The 24,204-nt window shown below is 36.5% G+C and overlaps 1 protein-coding gene across 1 annotated transcript in view; it reads right to left on the bottom strand.

The window, feature by feature from the left end:
• rpa1 (replication protein A1) overlaps positions 1 to 23,867 on the bottom strand; it is a 38,773-nt gene extending 14,906 nt beyond the window's left edge. Inside the window, exons 1-13 of the mRNA XM_053506696.1 lie at positions 23,707 to 23,867; positions 22,843 to 22,890; positions 20,407 to 20,485; positions 18,702 to 18,810; positions 16,868 to 16,956; positions 16,396 to 16,482; positions 15,574 to 15,691; positions 15,349 to 15,451; positions 15,188 to 15,256; positions 14,709 to 14,901; positions 13,883 to 14,019; positions 11,347 to 11,495; positions 3,291 to 3,420 (exon numbers count right to left, since the gene is read on the bottom strand). Coding sequence (XP_053362671.1) covers positions 3,291 to 3,420; positions 11,347 to 11,495; positions 13,883 to 14,019; positions 14,709 to 14,901; positions 15,188 to 15,256; positions 15,349 to 15,451; positions 15,574 to 15,691; positions 16,396 to 16,482; positions 16,868 to 16,956; positions 18,702 to 18,810; positions 20,407 to 20,485; positions 22,843 to 22,890; positions 23,707 to 23,739 — 1,344 coding nt within the window. The 5' untranslated portion in view covers positions 23,740 to 23,867. The remainder of the gene's footprint in view (positions 1 to 3,290; positions 3,421 to 11,346; positions 11,496 to 13,882; positions 14,020 to 14,708; positions 14,902 to 15,187; positions 15,257 to 15,348; positions 15,452 to 15,573; positions 15,692 to 16,395; positions 16,483 to 16,867; positions 16,957 to 18,701; positions 18,811 to 20,406; positions 20,486 to 22,842; positions 22,891 to 23,706) is intronic.
• Positions 23,868 to 24,204: the final 337 nt, after the last annotated feature.

The following is a 24,204-nucleotide window of genomic DNA, read 5'->3' as shown; positions in this document are numbered from 1 at the left end:
CTCTTTAAATAGCACAGGAAAAATTCTCAATGCTTAGTTGTTGTAAAAGCATGGCTCCTACATTGCTAACGTTCCCTATTTCTCTAATTATCTACCAGGTTAGCTTTAACTATTCAGATTCATTGCTCTCTTATCGTCTAAATTTGTTTTGCATTACTCATAATTCTTCATTACTTATAAAATGTCATATGACATAAAATCCTTAATTACTGCTCCAGTCTCAACATGTGAGGCACACATCTGCCATGGCTCTTGGTGAAAAAATATTTTTGTTTCCAATTTGCTTCTTTCTCTGTTACCTTTGCACTATTTGTCTGTACCAAAAGTCAAGCCATGACTTCATCCCATTTAGCTATCTAAAGATACATTACACGTGCACAGATGTTGATTATACCTGTAGGAGACGCGCATTAAGACCTAGCAGGGGAGACGATTACACACAATTCCGCAGTGCAAAAGAGAGAAAAATGATGCCTAAGCTGTGATCACATGTCGCTCGGCGTCAAAACAAGAAAAGCATGCGTGCTACATGATACTCGGTACTCGTAAACCAAGACTTATTCGTTTTCCAAGTCAAAATTTATTTAAAAACTTTGCTCGTCTTGCGGAACACTTGCAAACGGAGTTACTCCCTATATATATATATATATATATATATATATATATATATAGAGAGAGAGAGAGAGAGAGATACACACGCACGCAAATGTCCGAGACTTTAAATTACAGAAAAAAAGAAATCCTAAGATGCATGCCAATACAATCTGATACCTAGGTGCTGATTTAATCTGCATATTCTATTAATATTTTAATAAATATCCTGATTAGATTTTTGTAAAGATTTTTACAATTCTAAACAAACTTCTACCACACAGTATGCTGTGCTGCCTGCCATAGTACGAAAAGTTTAGAGCCCACCACCTGTAGGATTATGAAGGGAGTGCAATATTTTACTACCTGAAATGCAAATACAGTATTAACAGATTCATCTACCACACTGCTTCAGCCTTTTTAACCTCTTTCTTCACAGGGGCCGTTGTTGCAGTAAAGTTACTAAAGAACAGTTACTACATTTAAACACAATTTAAAAAAATGCTTTACACATGTGTGGGTAAAATGTTATAATAAACAGTACACACATGCAGAGATGTTGACTATACAAGTGATGCACGCACACTGAGACTGAGCATGGGAGATGATTACCGATAATCCCACAGCACGAGAGAGAAGAACTATTGGCTCAGCTGCTATCACGTGATACTCGGCAGACAAAACGCATGCGTACTCTTTTTTTTTTCCAAGTTAAAATTTATTTAAAGATTTTGCTCACTTTGCAAAATGTTTGCAGACTGAGTTACTCGCAATCCAAGGTTCCACTGCGTATATATGAAAATAACCATTTTATATAGATTGTTTAAATAGTTTTTTTTTTTTATTTTTTTTAAGACTGAACCTTGACTGGATGTTTACCTACAGATGATAGTTCAGAGAAGAAAGCCAGTTTGACAAACAATGTGATGAATGCACTCAGTTTGCTTAAATATGTGTACAACCTTGCAAGCCAAGTGATTTTTTGCTCATTATTTCATCAAGTTTTGGAAGTTATACAACATAGGGCTAATACATTCAGCCAGAAACCAATTAGCAACTCAAAATGTCCGAGACTTCAAATGATTACCAAAACAGACAAAAGCAATTACACACACACTGTACAGATAAAGAAGTTTTAAAAAGCCAGATTAAAATAAATTCTATTATAAGAGGAAAACTGAAGGAATTAATCAGCAATTAATTTCCCCAGCGCTGTAAGTGTGAACAGAGACCACTCAAGTGAAGAGACTAATGAAGCTTGTGTTTTATGCAGTGTGCCATTTACATCAGGTGAAGACTGATACTGATGTAGATGATGCTGATAACCAATGTGAGAACTTATTTCCCATTATAAACTTCAAATTCTTTCTTGCCAGTAATGTTTTCTATAAGTAGATTATTTCATAAAAGCAGACACAGCTTGCTATACAGCTGGCATTAAATCTTCAAATGCAATTTTCTCTATGTTTAAGGGCACCTCTTAATTCTGAAACTTTCCTTCTATTGGAGATGACCGCAAAATAGAAAAAAAAATAAAAATAATAATATATATATATATATATATATATATATATATATATATATATATATTTCAGTTCAGGAAAACTTGTGGTTTTAGAACTTTATGTCCTTGTTCTTTTTTCCTTCAGACTCATTCAGCCTCAGGGCAGACTTCACAGAAGCACTTAAGCTTTTCCTTATGAGGGTTCACGTAGTTTACATCTCAGGCAGAATACATAAAGCCCTAACAAAACTACTGGAGCATGTTTAATTTTTCACCACATAAATTATAGTGGTGATCACAAATTTTAGGAAATAAATATCCAGGTGGTTCCGCCTAAACAGATGCATGCAACCAGTAGGATTTATGTTTTAGCTGAAAAGAGAGAAGTGTTGTTTCCATTTGCCGGGATGTAATGCAGTAGACAATGTGCGGTTTACATTGCTAGTCAGAAACATAAAACAAAAACTAAAAATTAGCTTATTGGCATCTTGTGGTATTAGTTTGTAGACGTGGCAATAAGATCATCTCCAACAGAGAATGATGTTAAACCTTTAATTACATTTTTTTAAGAGCTAAATTTAACATTATCTGGTGAATGATAACTCTGCATATTAATGAAAGAAGTAATACACGAGTTTAATCTGACAGGGGTTAATATATAGTCAAAGATCTTGTTTCATTAAAAGTAATATGCAAAATGATGTTAAACTAACATGAACATTCTTTGTCAAAAGTTCAAACAATGCTAAAAAGCACAGATTTACTATCTGAACCATAATCTCTTCATTATCAAGCTCAATAAATCCCACTAATCTGTCCTCTCTATCTAAATGAAACACATAAGTAATGCTTAATGAAGCCTAAATTGGAAGAGCACAACTGTGTGATTAATAAAAAGAAATACATCAAACTCCAACACAATGAACAACGTTCAAGCAGAGACATCATTTAGAGATAAAAAGATAATGCTCCTACAGTGTTGGTTAAAATAAAGAGAGAGTTTAATAAGCAAATGAGTAATTTTTAAAAAAACCGACACATTTAACAAGATGAATGCAATTTCTGGGACTTCATTAAAGTTCTGGATGACCTTCATGTGCCCAAAACTTTAACCAAAATGTTTACTACTTCAGTTAAAACCATTGATTTAAAAAAATCTAGTTTTTCCAGCATGTTAAATCAGCAGAGTGCTTACCTTGTCTCCGTGACCAAGGTGCTCGTTTTTGACATCTGCCAAAGTCTTCCAGTTAGTGGGGCCACCTCCTCCTACTCCTCTCATTTCTGTCATGGACTGACCATCCAGGGCGTGACCTTCTTTATCATACCTGTCAACATACAAACATGCCAAGGTGGTTGATTTTATGTGACTTTTTTCCCCCTTGTTTCTTAACGACGCAAGTAAGGAGTCAATATCTAAACTGTGATAAAAAAAAAAAAATTTTATTAAAAAGCTGAGAAAGCAGCTCTAGCTGGGAAAAAAGAGGGCTTAAAACCAGCAACAGTAATGGCAGCAGTGGGGCTACTTGTGAAATGAATCAACAGCACTGGGACAGTTGACTGTGATGGGGTCAGGGTTGGGCTGGTGAATTAGAAATCCATTTTCACAGATTGCCTGGGGTGCTCCGGAGTGACTGAGGAAAGAATGAGGCAGAGAAACAAAACCCACTCAAGTTGGGACAACGTGCGATGGATCAATAAAGTGCTCTCCTATATAGGCTGGAGGCATAAATTGCTGCGAGAGTAGCAATATGATAAATACAGAGGTCCAGTCTTACCCTTGAAAACACTGGTCTTTAATTGTAAAGGACCCATTAATAAACAAGCAAGTGAGTCTTGCGTGTGGTCTCACCAATTCTAATTCCCACTGAAATATAAGTTGCTTTCCCCAGCTTGAAACAAGGTCTCTCATTGCTGTGCTTCGTTTCTGCTTTGCTATACAGTGAACGAATAACGGGCTAAACATATAACGTGCTGAACAAAGTGTAAATGACTCAACCCACTTCTGATTAAAAGCACTATTTCTGTCAAGCTTGTTCTGAAAAACACACATTCAGCAAATATAGGGTTAAAGAACATTAGGGACGAAGTACTGTAGCTTTTTTATTTAAAAAAAAAAAAAAAAAAAAAAAAATTTAAAGCTTTTTTATTTTCAAGTTTGCTTAGGCTCAACCTATAAAAACAATGTCTCTTAATTGAAGGAGAGAAAATTGCTGTCAGCGCTATAAACACCAAAAATAAAGCAAAAGCCATAGTGTGAACATAGGAGCAAGACACAAGATGGACAAATTGGAGGTGGCATGAGTTTCGAGTGCAGGACTGACAAGCAAGTGCTTACTGCAGCATGCCTAAAGCGAGCCAAACCAACTAGGTCAGACAGCAGGAAAAAGAAACATAAAATCACTGCGTGACATATCAAGAGGAATATACACCCAAAGACAAATGTTGGCAGAGCACATGATCCATTTAAAAATAAAAGAGAACACACATTATGTGCTTGATAAGGCAGCCCAGCTTAGTGAACTGGCTTAAAATGACATCCATGTTAAAGATATTTTAACTAGTGCCAAATGAAATATACGTAGATTTGTGTGTAATTTGTGTGTGCAATGTCTACATTCCTCCCCAAATATGGTACATTTGGCAAAAAAATCCAAAATATTTATCATACTAAGTTTTGTCTGTTTCAATTCAGCTATGTTAACTTCCGTGGTTTCAAAGTTAAATCCCAAACAGCGTTAAATGGAAAGCTATTTTGCTAGGGTGACCAATCACTTGTTCCAACACCATGTAGTAGCCTTGATCAGAGATTAGACAGGAATGTGGGATTCAGCTGTGTGTTAGAATCTAGTTAGCGTTGTAGCTTCTGTTCATCGTCAACAGAACAACATGGACGGTTAAGAGGCCATTTGGAATGACTTTAATTTACTAAGGAGATAAATGTTCAAGATGATGTTATTGGATGTATTTTCTTGCTGGGTGTGGGTCCATAACAGATGCACAAGTTATAAATTCAAGAGCTAGAAATTTGTTAGCCTTAAAATTATTCCCGTCACCACCTGCATGCCCCATGTCCACTAGACTCGCTTTTTAATTCTTGCCACTTTGATCTGCATTAGATTATAAGAAGTTAGAAATCTCGTGAAATTACATATTTAAAAAGGTTTGAACTTTTGATTATAATTCTAAATATAGGAGCTGATGAAATTATAGCAAGGACCAAAACAAGCCTGATACACTACGCTATTATAAAAGTTCTTAACATAATTCCTCACTGGTTGTATTAATTAGAACACATGTAAACCTGCTCATTCATGCAAATATCTAATCAGCCAGTCACATGGCAGAGCTTCAATTAAATGTTCAAACAGCCAACATTAGAGTCAGTCAAATTCACAGAAATCACATTTGCCTGTGATGAAAACTGCCTACAAGCTGGGATTTTTAGCCATAAGAATCTGCAGATATTACACACAATGGTGTAACATGGTGAGTAGGTTTTCTGCAGGTGGAAATTAATCTATACATATAGTATAATAAAACTGTAAAGCTGGCACGTATGCACATGTTTCAGAATTTTTTTAATTAGCAGTTATTAAACTACTAATTTAGAAACCTGACCTTGACCCGTCAGCTGCCCAACATCAAACCTCATCTTTACCTTACAACTGTACAAGTCAGGATATAGGCCTCATCATAGCACAGAGACAGCACTTAAAGTAGTAAATGACCCCCTATTGGGCTCTGATCAGTGTACTACTTGATTGTGAGTACTTGATTGTGACTGCTCTTTGCTTGTACTACTTGACCTCAGTGCATCTTTTGATTACTATTGATTATAGTATCCTCCTTCATAGATTAGAAAATGTTGTAGGAATTAAGAGAACAGCCTTTTCCTGACTCAGATCCTACTTGACTGATCATTATCAGTTTGTAGATTTAAATGGTGATTATTCTGCCTGTTCTCAAGTCATGTTTGGTGTTACACAGGGTTAGTTTTTAGGCCATAAGAGAAGGACATAAGAGACTGGATGTAAATTAACTTCATTCTGCTTAATCCGGACAGGACAGGAGTTCTGGTACTAGGACCACATATAACTAGAAGTAGGCTTATGTAGCTTTGTAACTTTAGATAGCCTTTCTGTTCCATCATGTGCAACAGTAGAAGACCTTGGTGTGATTTTATATTTCAAGCTGTCATTTGAAACTCATGTAGATATTACCAGAATAGCATTCTTTCATCTCAGCAATATTGCCAAAATAAGGAATATATCGTCACTAAACGATGCAGAAAAATTATTTCATGTTTTTGTCACTTCTAGGTTGTAATGCCTTACTGTCTGGTTGTTCATCTGGGTGCATAAACAAGCTTCAGTTAGTTCAGAATGGAGCAATGGCTCCCTGTGAAATTTCGCATCGAATTTAAAATACTACTTTTGATCCATAAAGCACTAAATGGTCTTGTGCCACTAACTGCATGAACATATAAAAAATGTTCCTTTTAAAGTGTGTTACTAATTATTAGAGATGGATGCAATGGATTACAAAACACAGTTTGGATCAGCTCATGATTTAAGTTATGGATCAGATCACTTATGGATCAGAGAAAGGGCACTAAAGCAACTTTCAGCCATGGTCTTAAATACCAACAACATTGAAGATGTTCAATGTTTAAATAAAATCTTTAGCTAAAATAAAATTATTTTATTTTTCTTATGTGGAAACAGGAAACTATTTTTTCATTGATACCTGTTCGAAGTAAGAATATAATGAAGTTTGAAAATGCCATATTTTAAAAAGTTTAATTGCGTTTTGCAGTCCAAAAACATGAATGATTTTTCACTTATGTAGTGCACATTTGTTTTACGAGACAAGTTATCTTTATTAAAAAATAAACCAGTGCTACAGTTACAGCTAAACACACTCTAAACATTAGAGTGACAGACATTTTTAAAAGATGACAGAAGCAACTGTCAAAACTATGACAGGTCTGAAATAGAGGCAGTTTAAAATGAAGTTAAAAATGCTGAACTTGCATGGCACAAAACCATTACAATGTTCCGTGCAAGAACAAGCCATTCTTTTGCCAGACTGATGACAAGAGTTTATAACGTGGACTGTGGTGGCCCTGACATTTTATAGTACAAGTATTCATAGAAAACAAACTCTAAGCCAAATGCTGAAAAATTGTGATAAACCTACAAACTACATATGCCTAAATGGACAGGAGAAAAACAGAGATGGGCAAGTGAATGAAAAAAGGATGAGTCACACCAGAAAGACTCCACTACAAGAACAGGATTCATGTCCACCAAAGCTGTGATGCCATCTAATGGAGAAAATTTCAGCTGCAATACATCAGCATGACAATGCATTCAGATTAAAAGTTAACAGAACATAAACCAAACTGGGTTTAATTTAACTATAATGGCATGATTAACTGCAGGTTAATACGGGTTTACAGCACACATACAGAAAACCAAAGCTCTCAGGACATAAATATTTTTCCTAATCTAAAGAAATGGTTAACAATTTGATAATGGAGGTATTTATTGAGCATAAAAAGCTGGAGCAAATGTGCTGCTGCTGCTGCAGGGGGGGGGAGGAAAAAACACAGTATTTGAATGAATCTCAAAATTAATTAGCCATTTTAATTATTAAGTACTTGCTTAAAGCAGAGATATAGCAGTGCCAGAGCTCAGAGCAAATCTAATTTTAATGCAAAGCCTCTTTCCTTTAAAGATGCAGCTGAAAGATCTGACGGCATTTTATAAGCTCTTACAGTTCTACATCAGTGCAACCAAGAGAAAATGCTCTACAAGATAAAATGGTGCACAAAACTGGGATGCTCATCATTTATGTGGTTGCAGAGCAATTAAAGAAATACTCTGCCTTATATAATTCATATGATGCCTGCAAAAGACTGAGGTTAATTTTTCCTCTGATTACCGTGATCAATGACATACAAGGGTGTTTTGTATAATTTGACCTCCTTAAAAAGGATTTTTCAGCAAGTTGAAGTGAAACAGACCTTAGTAACTATTAAACAGATCTTAAGTGATTTATCTGTTATTCCAGTGCTGCTAATTTGTGGCACCTCTGAGCCTTCAACCATAAACTATGGAACTGCCAACATTTCCGGCTTATTATCCCTGATATGAGAGAAGAATCCCTTGGAAACATTAAAGAGTCTTTTCCTACATCAGGACTGTAACATAAGCCTGCCTCTTGACTTAAGCTCCCAAACTAATTAATACCACTCAGTGAGCATCCACCCCTCTTAGTATAAGAAAGACAGGCATGTAGGATCCCAAACCTATGCACAACTAGAAGCAAGCACAACATAAGGAGTCAAGAGCTCTCGCATCTGTTTGTCTTTTCACTGCCTGATCAGGCAAATTCCACAATTCTCATTATGTAAATAATACCGACAGATCTCTCTAAAAATAATTATCTACAATGTTTACAAGCTTTAGAAAATATAGTTTTACTGCATGTCAACTGCAGCAGAGAATAATGCAAGGCTCATTATTTCAACCATTATTTACAGCTTTCATCTGATTTTCCGCAAGGAACAAGACTTGTGTTATTGGGAAGTAAATAAATGAAACACACTGGGCGGAATTAATCAAACCTCCAAGACACTTGCTTTTAACTTGGACTTCAGCGCTGATTGTTAGCTTGAGTGGTAAGATCTATAATCAAATGGACAGCTCAATCGATGTGAAGTGAAGCGGTGCTTAGTGTGACCAGAGACACAATGCCTAAACAATGATTGTTTAGCATGCATTTTGACTTACCCAGTGTTGCAATGAAAATGTCAACACTGAACTATTTTAAAATGTCTATGCTTGTAACCTGGCTACTACTAAACTTATTTATACTCCTTTTTAGTTTATACTTGTAACAGGGATAGACAAATCACAATCTTACTATCTAGTAGAAATGTGAGATAATATCTCCTCAAATATCCTCATTAGGACATTTATAAAATCTTGTTACTTTCAGAAACACAATACAAATTGGCACTTACAGAAGGTATTAAGATATTGTATCGGGTGGATCTCTGGTGATTCCATGCCTACCATCTAGCCCACTGTGCAAGTGAAAACCAATATGTTGTAACTTGTATTGTTGTAGACATGTTGGATGTTGTATTTTATCTTATTTATTTTAATGTAAGATAAAGAAAAGAGGAGTCGCTCAAGACCTTTTGCACTGTACTGTATACAAACAAGTAAATTCCAGGCGTTGGTGCTCATAATCACTATAGTTTTCAAAGAGGGTGTTTGAAATCATTGTTAAATCATTGTTGGGTTAACATGCTTACATAAACATACTCAACCCCCTCCAACTGTAGTCTTCACTTGTGTTACTAGGTAAAGCATATTAATGAGAAGTTTATAATCATTCAACATTAGGCTTGGGTACCGAAACCGGATGCCAATATACTGTAGCACCGGTACTGATACAACTGGTCTGCACTAGAACCGAATCAGAGCAAAGATTTCAGTGCCTCACTTCGGTGCCACTGTATGTAAAAAATTATTCCCTAAGTAAATGCAAGTGAGAGCGAGGTTGAAAGCTCAAATGTTATAAACCCAACTAATGTTTTTAGTAATGCAAGTGTCTATGCTGTTTTTACATTCCAACTTAAAAGCACAACTCTGGAAATAAGCTTATCGTGCTGAAATTAAAATGTCAAAAGCTTTAAATTGCCTAAAACATTCTACGGTGTAGCTGTATTTCACAACAAAGCATTCTGAAGCTGTAACACGCAACAAATGCCTTTCAAAGATTATGTGTAGAGGGGGAAACACGTCAAACCTAATATAACATTTGAGAACACATGGGATGCACCATGTTTAATAGCATGCAGACATCAGCTGGCAGTGTGTGCATACCTGGCCCCAGTGAAGCGGGACCGAATAAAAACCAAAAGATACCCAACTGAGATTTACACTGCTTTTTATTTTGCTCAGCCCCATATCACATACCTGCATGGAAAAAAACTTGTCATCTCTGCATGCTTAGTAAAATCTGACCTGTGTAGTTATGAAGATGGCAGCAATCAGAAAACAATGTACACTATAGTTACAGCTCTGATGTGGATTTGGTTTACATATACACGAGAAATTCAACAGTGAGCAGTAAGTAGACTAACAGTCTGCCAGTCAACTATGAAAAAAAATAATAATAATTTAAAACATGAAATTTTGTTCTACTGGCTGGATTTGTCCCCACCTGTGCCACCTTTTTCAGTTACTAATTACTTCTAAACAAGTGCTTTCAGTTTCACACCGAGATCGCAAGGATGGAATAAAATCCAATGCCATTTCCAACTATCATAAATATGTGACAAATGATGGTGCTTTAATTTCAACTATAGGTGTGTTAAAAATTAAACAAACTATGTTCAACAGTTAAACATTTATATTTTCTACTACTTACAGGACATAGGGCTATAAGAAAACCGAGAAATTTAAAACATGAAAATCAAACTTGTTACTTGTTTATTGCTGGATAACGATCACATACCATAACTTGAAGAATAAATAACTGAACTGGCAGAAAAAGATGCACATGAGTCAAAGCTGTTTTATAATTCTTTCTTTCTGCAAGGAGTAAGTAGGCCCCTGTGCGCTTATAATGGAGGCAGACACGAGTATGTTGTTCAACCCAGTTTTGCTCCGTGTCTATCTATTACACATTCTCTTTCCACACTTAGGTAAAAAAAAAAAAAAAAAACTTGAAGCCTGTTCTACTTTTGCGTGTACATGAGGCAATGCACACAAGCATACTGAAGGCAATGTACACTACATTTTCACAAGAGTCAAAAGGGAAATGTAAAATATTAGTGTGGGGTTGTGATTTACTGCTTTATATCAGCTCTGAATGAGGAGGCTGACAAATCTTCAGAGAGAAAACTCATCTTGGTTCTAAATCCATTTATATGCAGCTTTCTGCAGTGGGCATTTTTAGCACCTCATCTTTGCATGTCCCAATTTTAACAAGTAGTACAACACAAAATGAGTCAGGAATGAGAGGATGTGCAATGTTTCTTGTGGCTGCTCATGAAAAAGCTACTGCTCAGGTATACTGATAATCAAAAAAAGGCACACAATTTTATATCTTTACAATACAAATACTTGCACTTGTCACTGAAAACTTGTGCTAAAACGTCTTTTAATTTCTTTCACATTGGATAAGTAATTACATCAGTAAACCCATAATGACATGGACAGCTCACTCACCAGCCTCGCAGTTTGTATGCCTCTGGAATGTCAGGGTTAATCATCAGCGTGCTGGAGAAGAGTGTGGAAAGTGAACGCCCTCCAAAATCAGAGAGTTTGGCACCTTTTATAGCCAAGATAGGCTGCCCGGTGCCATCAAATGTCTCGGCCTAAAGCGAGAAAAGGCCGAAAGAAATTAGTACCTGCAATTATAATTCAATGTCTTTTACAACCAAACAGAGCAATGACTGAAATTGTTTCTAAACAGGATATTAGCTATTCTATTTGCTAATTATTGTTGTACAAGACCAAAAGCATAGCATAGAATGGCGTTAACTGTATTTCAAAATGAAACCTTTGCTAACAGGTGGACACTTTGCATGCACCAAAGATCTTTAAATGCACAGGCTTTTGCACAGACAAAATGTTTAGCCATGATTAGGAATATGATATGAGGAACATGCATGCATAATCCATAAAAGGCACGGAGATCTGGTGCAGTCAGGTCTGAAGCCGAATGCAATAGACAAGACCGATATCAAGACTCAGACACTAATATAGAAATAATATTGTGCTGTGTGTGCTCCTGAGGACAAAACTGTTACATAAATGTCACCATAAACACTTTACATAACCCTCTTAGAAAACTAAACAGTTGTTCAATAAAAATCAACAGTGTGTATCAGAGTGCCCTAATCCAATATGGAACATTGATAATAGACCTCAAATCAATATCCCATTTTTTTCTATTACTATCCAGTTCACTGATGTATTTCATGCCTTGCACATGAATACTGCAATAAGGATGAGAAACAATAAATTAAGCCTAAAATAGTTGTGAGACAAATTGCTACTTTTAGGTTTATAAACAGTGATAGCACCAGTATTTAAACCCTAAAGAAATAAATCCTACAAATAAATCAATTCTGTGGCAAAGAATATAATATACACCAATCGGCAAAAACACTATTAACACTATGATGTGAAATTATCTTATTTTTTATATATATATATATATATATATATATATATATATATATATATATTTTGTTTTTTGTTTGTTTTGTTTTTTTATATGAATTTCTTTCTTTGTGAAGCTGCTTTGAGACAATGACCATTGTTAAAAGCGCTATATAAATAAAATTGAATTGAATTGAATAACATTGATTAACAATTATATACTGAAACGGGAGACAGGATCATCGGTACCCAATGCAACTGCTGTAGGAAGCAAAGGCCTGTCTGGTCCAGTCTGATCTCAGAGAAGAGTCAACGCAGCACAAATGACTGAAGATAGATATTGGGGCAAAGAGTTAAAGTTTGTTAATTCAGCTTCCAAATTTCCCAGATATCTACCCAACCGAGAATCCATTGAATGCACCAGACACATAAATACAATCCATAGAGGCCCCATACTGCAATCCACAACACCCAAAGTTTTTAATGTCAAATGTCCTGAAGCCGGAAACGACACGTGTCAAAGGTCTTAAAGTGTTAAGCGCCAAGGGGCTAGAACTTCTCTGGAAGCACAATTGGAACCTACACAATATTGGGCTTACTGTTCACTCCACTTTAATAGGAACACCTCTTTATTTATACAGTTTTCCAATATGGCAGTGGCACAATTTATAAAATCTTGTAAATAAAGGTTAAAAACATGCAGAATACACTTGGGGAAGGAAAAAAGAGATGCTTTTTAATAATCTTCAACTGCCAGGATTGGGAGTGTGTGTGTCCATGACAGCCTCAGCTTCCTGTTCTTGGAGAAAATAAGGAGTACAACCTACTAATGTTGTAACTACCCCAATGTTTTATATTCTGTGCAGGTTGAGATCTTTTCTCATCATCATACTATAAAAGTGTGGTTATTTGAGTTACTTTAGCCTTCATGGCAGCTTGTACCTGCCAGCTCGATCTGGCCCTGCTTCTATCACTTTTATCAACAAGGCTATCATAACCAAAGTTACTGAGATTACAGTTTTTCTTTATCCTGATGTTTGATGTGAAGATTATCCGAAGCTCTTGTTCTAATTTGAAGCTTTTGGATTTAGGGTTAGGTCTGCATTTTATGCACTGTGCTGTTACCACACAATTCTGTCTTTGGGAAATAACAATTAAGAATATAATATAATTAATCACTTACCAATAAACCAAACTAGAAGAGTTCCTGATCTGTAAGAACCTAATCCTCCTTAATTACATTCTTGCTGCTTGCTATTATTTTCAGCATTTGTCCTCATAACAATAACCAATTGCTAGTACAGTTTCTAATAGTACATGAGCTCAAAATGTGAGATTGTTGTTAATGTACTTAAAAGTCCAAAAGTGGCGCTCTTATTTTAGATTCTTAAGCAGTTCGCTTGTCGAAGCCTCCCACTGTCTACTTTCTGGAAGCTTACACTGCGGTAACCATTGAAGTAGGATTAATTGCGCAGCAAGGTCTTGTGTAAAGTTTTATATGATGAATTAAACATCTAATTACAATATATTCTCTGAAGAGCACAAACAGAAACCTGCCCCTGCAGTTCCTACCCCTCCAGGGTGGTTAAGGCCTCACCTCCTTTCCCCACATGGTGACTTGAATAATTTTGCCAGACATGTCCATCAGCTGGATATTCCTCTTGGAAACCTCGCGACTGTTCTTAGTTGTAATACGCGTCACATCCTCCACACTCTTACAGACACCGATCACATCTAAAAGGCAGAAATAATGTCTATTAGTTTCTTATTGCACATGGCTACCAGCTGATGCTTGTTGCAATGAAATGCTTCACTATATAATGCTTGAGTAACACTTTTTATATATACTTCTAATACCTTAGGTGCAAACCTGTTTGTAGCAACATAGCATTGGACAGACTCACTTATTCTGTGTGTAATCCAATAACACGTCAGTTTCATTATGGCAAGCTCCCACATTTGTTCCTCTCTGCCGCCATCTTAATCCTCTTATCTAATACCGTTATGACTCATTTGAGCGCTATTAAGAATATTTCACAAATAACCACAGACAGCCATCTCAAAACCTGCCAGAAACACACAAGCATGCGGCACTGTACCCTGCTCCTGCCTCCATTATGATAATTACTATTCTCTTTATTACCTTCTTATTTCATCGTTGACAGAGTCTTCCCTCCTGTGCAACCCCCACAAAAAAAAGAAGAAAAAAAAAAAAAAAAAAAAAGATGGAATGTCAAATTGGGCCACAGGCTATTACTGTCATCGCTATTATTAATACGGAATTCATCACCACTGTTATAATTACCACAGCCTCCTGGGCCGGTGACGCATCAATCTCAAAGAGGTTCCGGTTTGCCCTATCTGCACTACTCACGCTAATTATCAAAATGTCTGTTGTTAATGATGACGACTTGTACACTCACCTACAATGGCATCCTTATCCCGAGCATCCAAATCAGCAATAGAAACAAAGTCACACTGCACCATGGGAACATCATGGCTGTCGTCACAGGGGATAATGGTCGACTCGCCGTTTAGAGTCATCTCGTAGTCGTTCTTAAGAGATGTGAACTGTTTGTTGGCAATCTTCAGAGTGCCCTTAGAGATGTAATAAACCTAGAATGGAGTGTAAGCAGATCAGAAAGTAAGAAAAACAACAAAAAAACAGCATTTTTTTTAAAGAGTTATCTAGTCTGACCTGAGAGGTTTTAGTTATGGAAAATAGTGCTAGATTGGTCTAATTCTGCATTTTAGAAATGAACATATGAGCAACATAATTTGTTCTGGATCTATATGATATATTTAATTAAAAGTCCAAGTTTAACATTCCACATTAAGTTGACACTTCCACACTAAGACACTAACCACAAAAGGGACAAGTCAGGGGGAAAAAAATACTTGCCTTTCCTTGTTCGATCAGGGAGTAGAATTTGTCCACCTCCTGATTAAACCCAGTCACTCTAATCTCACCCTATAAACACCACAATCAATAAAAGTCAGGGGTTAACACACTCATTGGAATGGGCTCTACTGCTAAACCAATACAAAACATTCAATTCTTACACTTTCATCAACAATCTCCATTGAAAAGAGCTTTCCATCCCCTCGAGAGTTGCTCCAGGTACGAATGGAACTCTTGTTAGTGACTCGTGCTCTAATGGTCCATCTACAAAACACATAACTCAGTTCAGTCTTCCAGATTTAAAACGCATTGCAGAGTGATGATGTGCACAGATACACAAGCCTGACAACAAGTCAGGGATTAAAAACAAAGACATTTATACTAACTTTGACTGGTAGGGATTAAGGCTTGCAATAGGCACTACTTTCGAAGTGCCTCCTGGTGTGCTGGGGGCAGTCATGGGCTTCTTCCCAAAATCACGACTGGAGCCTCTATTCATGGAGCCTAATGAGAACAGTGTGAAAGAGAAGGCATTGAAGCATGCAGAACGCTAAACCTAGACCAGACAGCCACAGTTAATTAAGTATCCACTACTGTGCAAAGCCCCATCAAAAAAAAAAAAAAAAGTAATAATGCCACTATGACTGGCTGAATATTTATGCAAATTAAATTTTTTTTAAAGAAAATTCAGTCTCTGTTGTTGATCACTGCACAAAATCCATTTCACATGCCAACACAAACATCTTGGAAAATTTTATTAAATACATGCCATCTACAACTTAGAAGGTGTGAAAATTTGATGGTGTAACAAATATTTCATCAACACAGTACGAGTTTGTTAAAAAATATTTATATATTTTTTTTAGCTGATGTCTTGGTTATTTGCAAAGGATGTTACAGGAAAAAAAATCAGACCAAGATTTCTGCTACACTTTGTTAAAAACTACATTTAAAAAGTGTTTAACAACTACACTGAAATGATGGAAGCCATTACATGAAATGTGTCACTAAATTTAGCACAAGGAAAAAAAAAATCCATCTGCCACCTGCTGGACACAAGTGGGAATGCACAAACGACTGTATTTACCGTTTTCAAATAATGGTGCTATTTTGGTGTAAAACTTCAACGCAACACGCTTACAAGAAATGCACTATGTTGATGAAACACATAAGAAATTGTATGGTGCGATTAAAACACAGACAAATACCTCCATTTTGTGACTGCAGAGGACGTGCTGAAGCAGAAGGAGCAGGGGCAGGTGCAGCCGGTAGAGCCTGTGGAGCTTTGGACTGACCTGAGACAATAAAGCACAAAACCAACTTAAAAGCAACTCAAGATTTAATGGTGTTTTAAATAAGGAGGTGTGACAATGATGATGCAGATTTCTCTAGGGGCATTCAATAAGTAGAAGATATAATGGTAGCCCAAGCACCAACAAAGCTGCTGGCCAGGTATGTTCAATAAGCAGTTGACATAATATTGCTTTGTTTTTTACTTGACTTAGTAAAACAATCAGAGGAAGATAAAAAAAAACTATTGGATTGCATAAACACATTTTATTTGATGCACATGTTTAAACATATACATCTCTCAGTGGTGCAAAACACCATAATGCTGTAATGCATGAATCCTGCCACCTGCTGCAATACTGCGAATGAGATCTGGTTGTGTGTACTCACCTTCCACATAAGGAGTTGGGTCTCCTATTTTTCCTGCCATCTGATCCGCAGGTTTAATCACCTCCAAGTCCAAGATAATAACCACAGTGCTACAGTGTACAGAGGAGCATATACTAAGAACACCTTCTAATTCAATTACATCCCCTATTACATAAATGCCGTATTATTAATTCAAATGTAATGGCAAGTTTAATTCAACATGTCCCATGAGTGGAACGGTCAATAGAAAAAAAAAAGAAAAAAAAAAGGAAACAAATCTTAAATATTATTGTACATACTTAACAGTTCAGTTATATACACACAAGCTCCCTTCACTCACTGACATCACAGGGCTAATGTCACAGTGCTTGGGCACTAAAAATACTGTACATCTGTAGAGAGGCAGCAGTAAAGTTAAGTTTTCCTTAAAAGGATATTAATTGTACGAAAAGTGTTTTTTGTTGTTGTTTTTTGTCGCTTTCCCACTGTTAAATGAACTGCATAAAGTTTGAACCCCCCTACTTTGGGACCGGGGACATTAACTGGTAAGATATGGCCCAGACAAACCATTTCACCTACCATAGTCAAGTACTTTATCAGAACCAGTCGACTTATGGAAAAGACTGGAAGTAGTTCAGTATTTCTACTCTTTTCAACATGAACCATCTCTGGTTGCAGCAGAGAACCTGCTACAGAAGCAATCGCGCATCTGTGTAATTATTTACCTAAAGGACACTCATTGAAAAAGATGTTTGTTATAAAAAACAGATTGTAAGTTATTTACAGCTATGATATAATCAGTAAAGCATTAAAAGGCAACTGTTCCAATTGTTCAGTCATGTACAGCAGATTTACACTTGTATGACAAGTAGGAGTTAAAAACTCCTGAAATCACCAAGTTTGTTACTTGTTACACTGTTTTGGGTGATTCCAATCAAAATTTGCCCAAATTCTCTGTACGATTAGACTGTATGATAATGTTCTGCTTATATTCTGCTTGCTTCGTAAATTTGCCTGATATAGACTTTAAAAAATTAAGTGAAACAAATGTTCAGGAGGTGAATTAATAATAGTGCTGCAAAATTAATCGCATTAAATTAGACCTGTGCAAATATTTAATCGGAAAAGGCTATACACATATGTAGAGTTAATATAAAAAACTTAAAATAATAATAATTTAAGTAATTGTTTATTTTTTAAGTTAAAAAAAATTAATATATTTTTTGAGTGCTTAATTGTTCTATTATTTAGTATTAGCCTATACAAAATGTTACATTTAATTTTTACATGTCAAAATCACAATCAAAATTTATATATATATATATATATATATATATATATATATATATATAATAAATTGTGCAGCCCTAGTAAATGAGATTTTTTTTTTTTGTCGATCAGCATGTTTCATTTACATTCCATTATTTGCTACTAATGTGTTTTTGGTGGCTTTTAGAAGACCGACATAGCAGTGGTCATGCTGAGATTTTATTTTTAAAAAGTTCAGACAGTTCCAGAACCCTGCTGTCAGTCGTGTTTGGTCTCAGTGGCACAAAATCAGCTGCTGGTGAACACGGCATGTTATGCATGCCAAGACCGCCGATCATAACTAATCACCAGGGGTCTTTTTCTTCATGATATTTATAAAGAGAGAAATCAAGCCTAAAACCCCTACAGGGTAAAGCTTTAGTTGCTTAGTTTAGTTACACAACTGGCCCTTGACCAATTTTAGTTAAATACCCTTAGCTTAGGAAGCATAACCCTGCCCATTTGCCTCTTTATGTTAATACCTGCCTACGGTCATGAGTAGGGAAGAAATAAATCAGGAATCTTAAAGTGAAAAATATGCCCTGACCGTCCATCCTTAAGAACGTTGGTGACACTTTTCTTCAGCAAGCAGACACAGTTCGGAGCTACAAGGTTTTGTTCAGCCAGGGAGTTCAGCGGCGTGGCGAGCATGAAGGCTGCACACAAAAAGAAATCAAACAAGCAAAGCAGGCAAGATTAAACAGCTACACATCCATCTCACCAAAAAAATAAAAACTGGCATTAATCTCAGCTTACATCTACAGCCTGTGTGTCTGCCAGAGAAGGTAATTAAGATGCAGCACAGCTGTGCTTCTTAATGGGTAATGAAACTGCTCTGTAACTTATGCATGAGTTTGCATGCCATTAACACTTTTACAACTGACTAAATTAATTACAGGAATGGGTGTTTTTTTCATCATGCTTTCCCACTTCTTTTCCTGCTCTTTGATCATTTTTAACAGAGTCCCTCAACAGCAGCATGGCTGTCTCCTGATGCGCTAATCACTGCGCATCTGTGCAAAAAAATAAAAAATAAAAAGATGTTCCTATGCTGCAATTCAGGATTACTATACAGAGCTGTACATGTACAGAGAAACATCTCTTGAGCTACAGTATAAAAGACATTTACAGTGAGAGAAATATTTACAGCGTTTTAGGAATAATCCTGTCTCAATCCTGACCTACTGTATTTATTTTTTATTTCAAAAACTGATTTTAAAATAAAGTGCGCTCAAGAAGACCCTCCGCATTGGCCGTTTAGAGTAAGTTATGTGAAAATATTTGTTTAATGAAACTTGATTATTCTCAATCGCGGTCTTCTATGGTTAACATTTTCACACAAAAATACACATCCGACATTAAGCAAAGAACTCCTCAGATACATCTAGGGCTGGACTGGGACCAAAAAATGGCCCTGGCATTTTTGGCCATAGCGGCCCCCCAACATTTCGGCTACTTCTTACCGTACTCATAGCTATTCTGAAGCCTTCCTCAATCTGTCCCTGCTGGGTCACGTCTCTCACCACCTCCTCCTCTTTCAAATCAATTTTAATAACTACTCCTTCTTCATCTGTGTACGTTGACGTTACTCTGTTGTACACTCCCATGTGCCGCTCTGGCAGCCTGAGCACTCTGGACTGCCTCTGCACTGTTGCTAGATGTTGATGGCCCTACACCAGCAGCTGAATTGAATGTGTGGTGGTGGCACACATTTCTGTGATTTTCGCACGTTTTGCTGCTTCCACTTGTAGGCTTTTGCGTCTTTTCTCCCGCAGCTTCTCTGCACCCCCCTTGTTTTTTTCTAGTTTATCAATTGTTATAGACGGACTCATCTCAAACTCCGGTCAAACTCTAAATTGCAGATTTTGTCAAGGGGAGATAAGGGCTGGCCAGTAGGAAGGTAGGGCGTGGCCTGAGATTTTATTGGACTAGCTCAATGTCCTTTAAGACAGTCAACCAATAGGCCACGATTCGTATCTCAGATACTCTACCGTTGCGGTAATAAATAAATTGGCCTAATAAACTTTTTTTTAAATATTAAATTATGACTGACAGCCCCAGCCCAAAAATGTGCGTCGGCCCGGTGGGCATTGCCCTATGGTCAATCCAGGCCTGGATACATCTAACAGACTGGTGTCAATGCACTACTACTACTCTACGTGGTCGCTGCAGAGAGACTTTCTGAACCCACTATATAAATCCACAATCAAGATCAAAGAAACAAGAATCAGTGAAAGAAGGGGAATACTTACAGGACATGGTGTAAAGGCCATCACTCATCATGAGGCGAAAGCGAACTGGTCCGTTGCCTGAATCAAGTTTCCGAATATTCTACAGATAAAAAAAAGCACCAAAAATTTTGCATGATATAGCACAGAGTGCTGCCAATATTAAACCCAAACGAGCAAGATGGCTAATTTATATAGTTTGCAATAAACACAGTTTTGTCTAGCTTGAACTCTTTCTGCTTAATAAATAGATGACATTTTACCGTATAAATCGAAGAATAAAATCATCTGCATTCCTCTCAGAGAAGCTTACGCATTTATCATTTATTTTAAAATGAAACCTAAAAGAAGCAACCATTTTAAACATTAAATCTATGTTGCTTAGTTTTTAAAGTCTATACATGCATAAAAAATGGTTTTCAACTTGGCAATGAGCTGGAAACGGCATAGACAGACTAGCCATTAGCATTTGCCCTGGAGACTTTCAGGCACTGACACCCACCAACACTCAGATTAAACTCACTCTAATTACACTTAGGCTGCTGTCAGTGCAGTGGGAAGTCAGAGAGACTCTTGTGCTGTGTGTGGTCTATGTGCACGTGGCATGATGAGCAAAGCACCATTTTATAAATTGTTCTTTTAAAGAATTACCACACATCTGAGAATTGGGTCAACATTTTTGGGGTCTTTGTCATGCACTGGCAAATTTGGGGATTAAAGTAAACCTTGCACTGCATCAACACCATAAACAGAATTATGTTGGTGCAGCCCTATTTAAAAATACATTCGATATTATACACAAACTGAACTGCAAGAGCACCCTCTTGTGGAATAAAAGTCATGTGCGACCTATTCTGTTAAGGATTCCATCTCAAACACAAACACATGCAGACAAACACGCGCACACATACTCCCAAGCTTGTATTGAGCAGAAGGGAGCGTGTCCAAATGAAGCCTCGCTTCAAGGCACGTATAGGTTCCCTGAGAGTCACATGACCAACGGCAAACAAAGCCTCAAGGTCACCGGAATTACGTGACTGACTCATTCAGCGCTTAATTAAAAGCTTGTTCACTTTTCAGTTAATTTTCGATGATGATTATGCGCATAAACACTTCCTTGAACAGTGCAGCTGCATGTACAGATTAATTGTGCTGCTTGTGATGTTACGATCTACTTGCTACATAACATTTGTCCACTAGATGCCAGTACAATGAGCCCTTGAATGAGGCTTCCATTACTACTTGTTTCCACCTTTTCCAGGTTACAATAACTCCATACAGATCCTAAACAATTACTCGTTTTCGAAATTGCAACAAAGCCAAACTCAGCTGATGCACAAATTAACAGACAGTATAAAAACCATCTTGACTGAAAAAAAAACAAAAACATAAAAGTTAATTGAGAAAAGGTTGGTTTATCAGTCTTAAATGTTATTAGTGCCTAATTCTTATGGAATAGACATTAACATTCAAAGCTTCCTGAGTTAGCATTAGGTCCACATTCCCCCGAAAGTAAAAACGGTTTCGTATGTATATATCTACATTATTATATATGTATATATATACATTATTATATATATATATATATATATATATACACACATAAATAAAATAGTAAAGAAAATATTTTAAATCGTATTTTAATTGAAAATATTACTAAAATAGATATATACATATGCACATACAGTATCTAAAATAAAATCCAATTTCAATTTTTTTTTTTGTTGCATAAAATACATTTTAAAAGCTGTGCATCTTTTTTTTTTGTGATGTGGGAAAACCGAGCTGCTAACAAACACTGGATAAATGTTTAAATAAGATTCATGGCAGTTCAATAGACACAAACACACTCACATTATGAGCAATTTGGGAACGGAAATTAGCCCTGATCTGCATGTTTTTTGGATTGTGAGAGAAGTACTCGAAGGAAACCCACCATGCACAGGCAGTATATCTAAACTCCATGCAAACAAATCCGAGACAGGAACCAGACCCTGGAGATGCAAGGCTATAGTGCTAACCACTAAAGTTGACGACTAATTGTTTGTTGATGAATCAGACGTTTTACTCGCTGAATGTTGACAGGAACAATTGGTGTGCTCCAAGCCACCTTGGCGGAGATCGTCATTCACAGACGTAAGACCTTCATTATCATGTTTGACCATTCAACAGACCATTCAATCGATTTTACACCTTCAGTCACAAGAAATTTCAGCAGGTATGCCAGCAAATCATCCAAAAGGTTCCGGTTTAACTTAATGCCCTTTTCCCCACAATTTTTTTTTTTTAAATTCAAGAATACAATAAGTAATTAAAAGGTAATTACAACATAATGTTGTTTATTTGTACAGATCTTTGGATTTCTTTTTAATAAAATATAATTGTCCTTGTAAATGGTGTCCTTACAACAATGAAAACATGCATCATACAACTAAGTATTTCTAGTGATTAAATACTTACAATCAACTGAAGAAATGGGTTCGAAACCTCTTTTCCCTTAACCAGCGCCTGAAAAATAAGAACCAGTGAAGATCCAAAATCAAGAGCAAACCATCACACACTGCCACCAAAGCAATCTAGTGAGGATTGCTGCTTAGGCTTCAACAAACCCACAATGCACTCTTACTTTTTAGGATGCTGCATCTAATGCATTGTTTGAGTCAATATAAAAAAAATAAAATAAAAAGTCCCTGCTTCATTAAAAAAATGGTCACTCGTATTAGTTTGCAACTTACAACGTATTGATGCACAATCCAAAAAACCCAAGTGAATTTGAGCATACGGGCATTGTCTTTTCTATTCAGCATACATCATGTCATTACTGTTCTTGTACATTTGTTTATAAATAATAACATAACATTAATAAAATAATATTATTAATCTTAAATTTAAAATGTCTTAAAATTTAACTGAATGTGGCATTCAAATCAAATACTTCAGTATCATGAAACGGTGCATTTGTGCAAAGAGTAAGGCTGGAAGTCTAAATACAAAGAACAACCTTATTCTAACAACTACATAATTATACATTTTTCAAGAAAATCAGTATTTCTATAACATTACTTTTGTAGTACAGACTTTTGATAGACTATGCTAGCTACGAGGTAAGTTATTAGCAAACACAAACGCTCCTGGTCTTAGTAAACATCTCACTGAGAACATTACAAAGAAACTGCGAACACCATCCACGTCCTTATGACTGAGTGGACATCAGGTTACACACTTCACCTAGCCATGTTTCAGAACACGAAACCGCCATGACTCCGGGCCTGTCCCGCTAATTAAAGCCTATAATATTTATATCTCATGCAGTCTGTCACGCACCTCGATTGCGCCCTCTGTCAATTTAACAGCCATGACTTCTCAAAGGTGCTTCAGGTTCAAAAAGAAATCCTGCTATTATTAATTTACGGCGTCTTACGAAGCAGCAAAAAAGCTTGTTGTGCTAAAGCTCGTGGCGCCAACTTTCACTCAAAACGCGCCAAGTTCAGGACCACTTCCTGATGATTACGTCACTGCCGGCGATGCTCACGACCACGTGATTGGCCACTGCGTATGTGCGCCCTCTTGTTACGATCATTATTATTACAGATACTTCGGTAGTACAAAAAGAAATCGGGATCTGCGCGTAAGCCATATAGGTTCAATTCCCGAAGTTTTTTTTCTCAAAATAATTGTTTTGTCAAATGTATTTTAATTAAGAGTGCACGGTAATCGTTTTTGGTGTTTACTGGAATCAAAATGCTTTTAACGTTTAGTCATACTTTAAGTTTTCATTGCGGGTATTTGGCGGCATGGCGGTTAACACTGTCGCTTTGCACC

The sequence above is a fragment of the Clarias gariepinus genome, chromosome 11 (genome assembly GCF_024256425.1).
Source record: "Clarias gariepinus isolate MV-2021 ecotype Netherlands chromosome 11, CGAR_prim_01v2, whole genome shotgun sequence".
Taxonomy (NCBI): Eukaryota; Metazoa; Chordata; class Actinopteri; order Siluriformes; family Clariidae; genus Clarias; species Clarias gariepinus.
The sequence above is the reverse complement of the archived record's forward strand: the minus strand, read 5'-3'. Positions and strand labels throughout refer to the sequence as shown.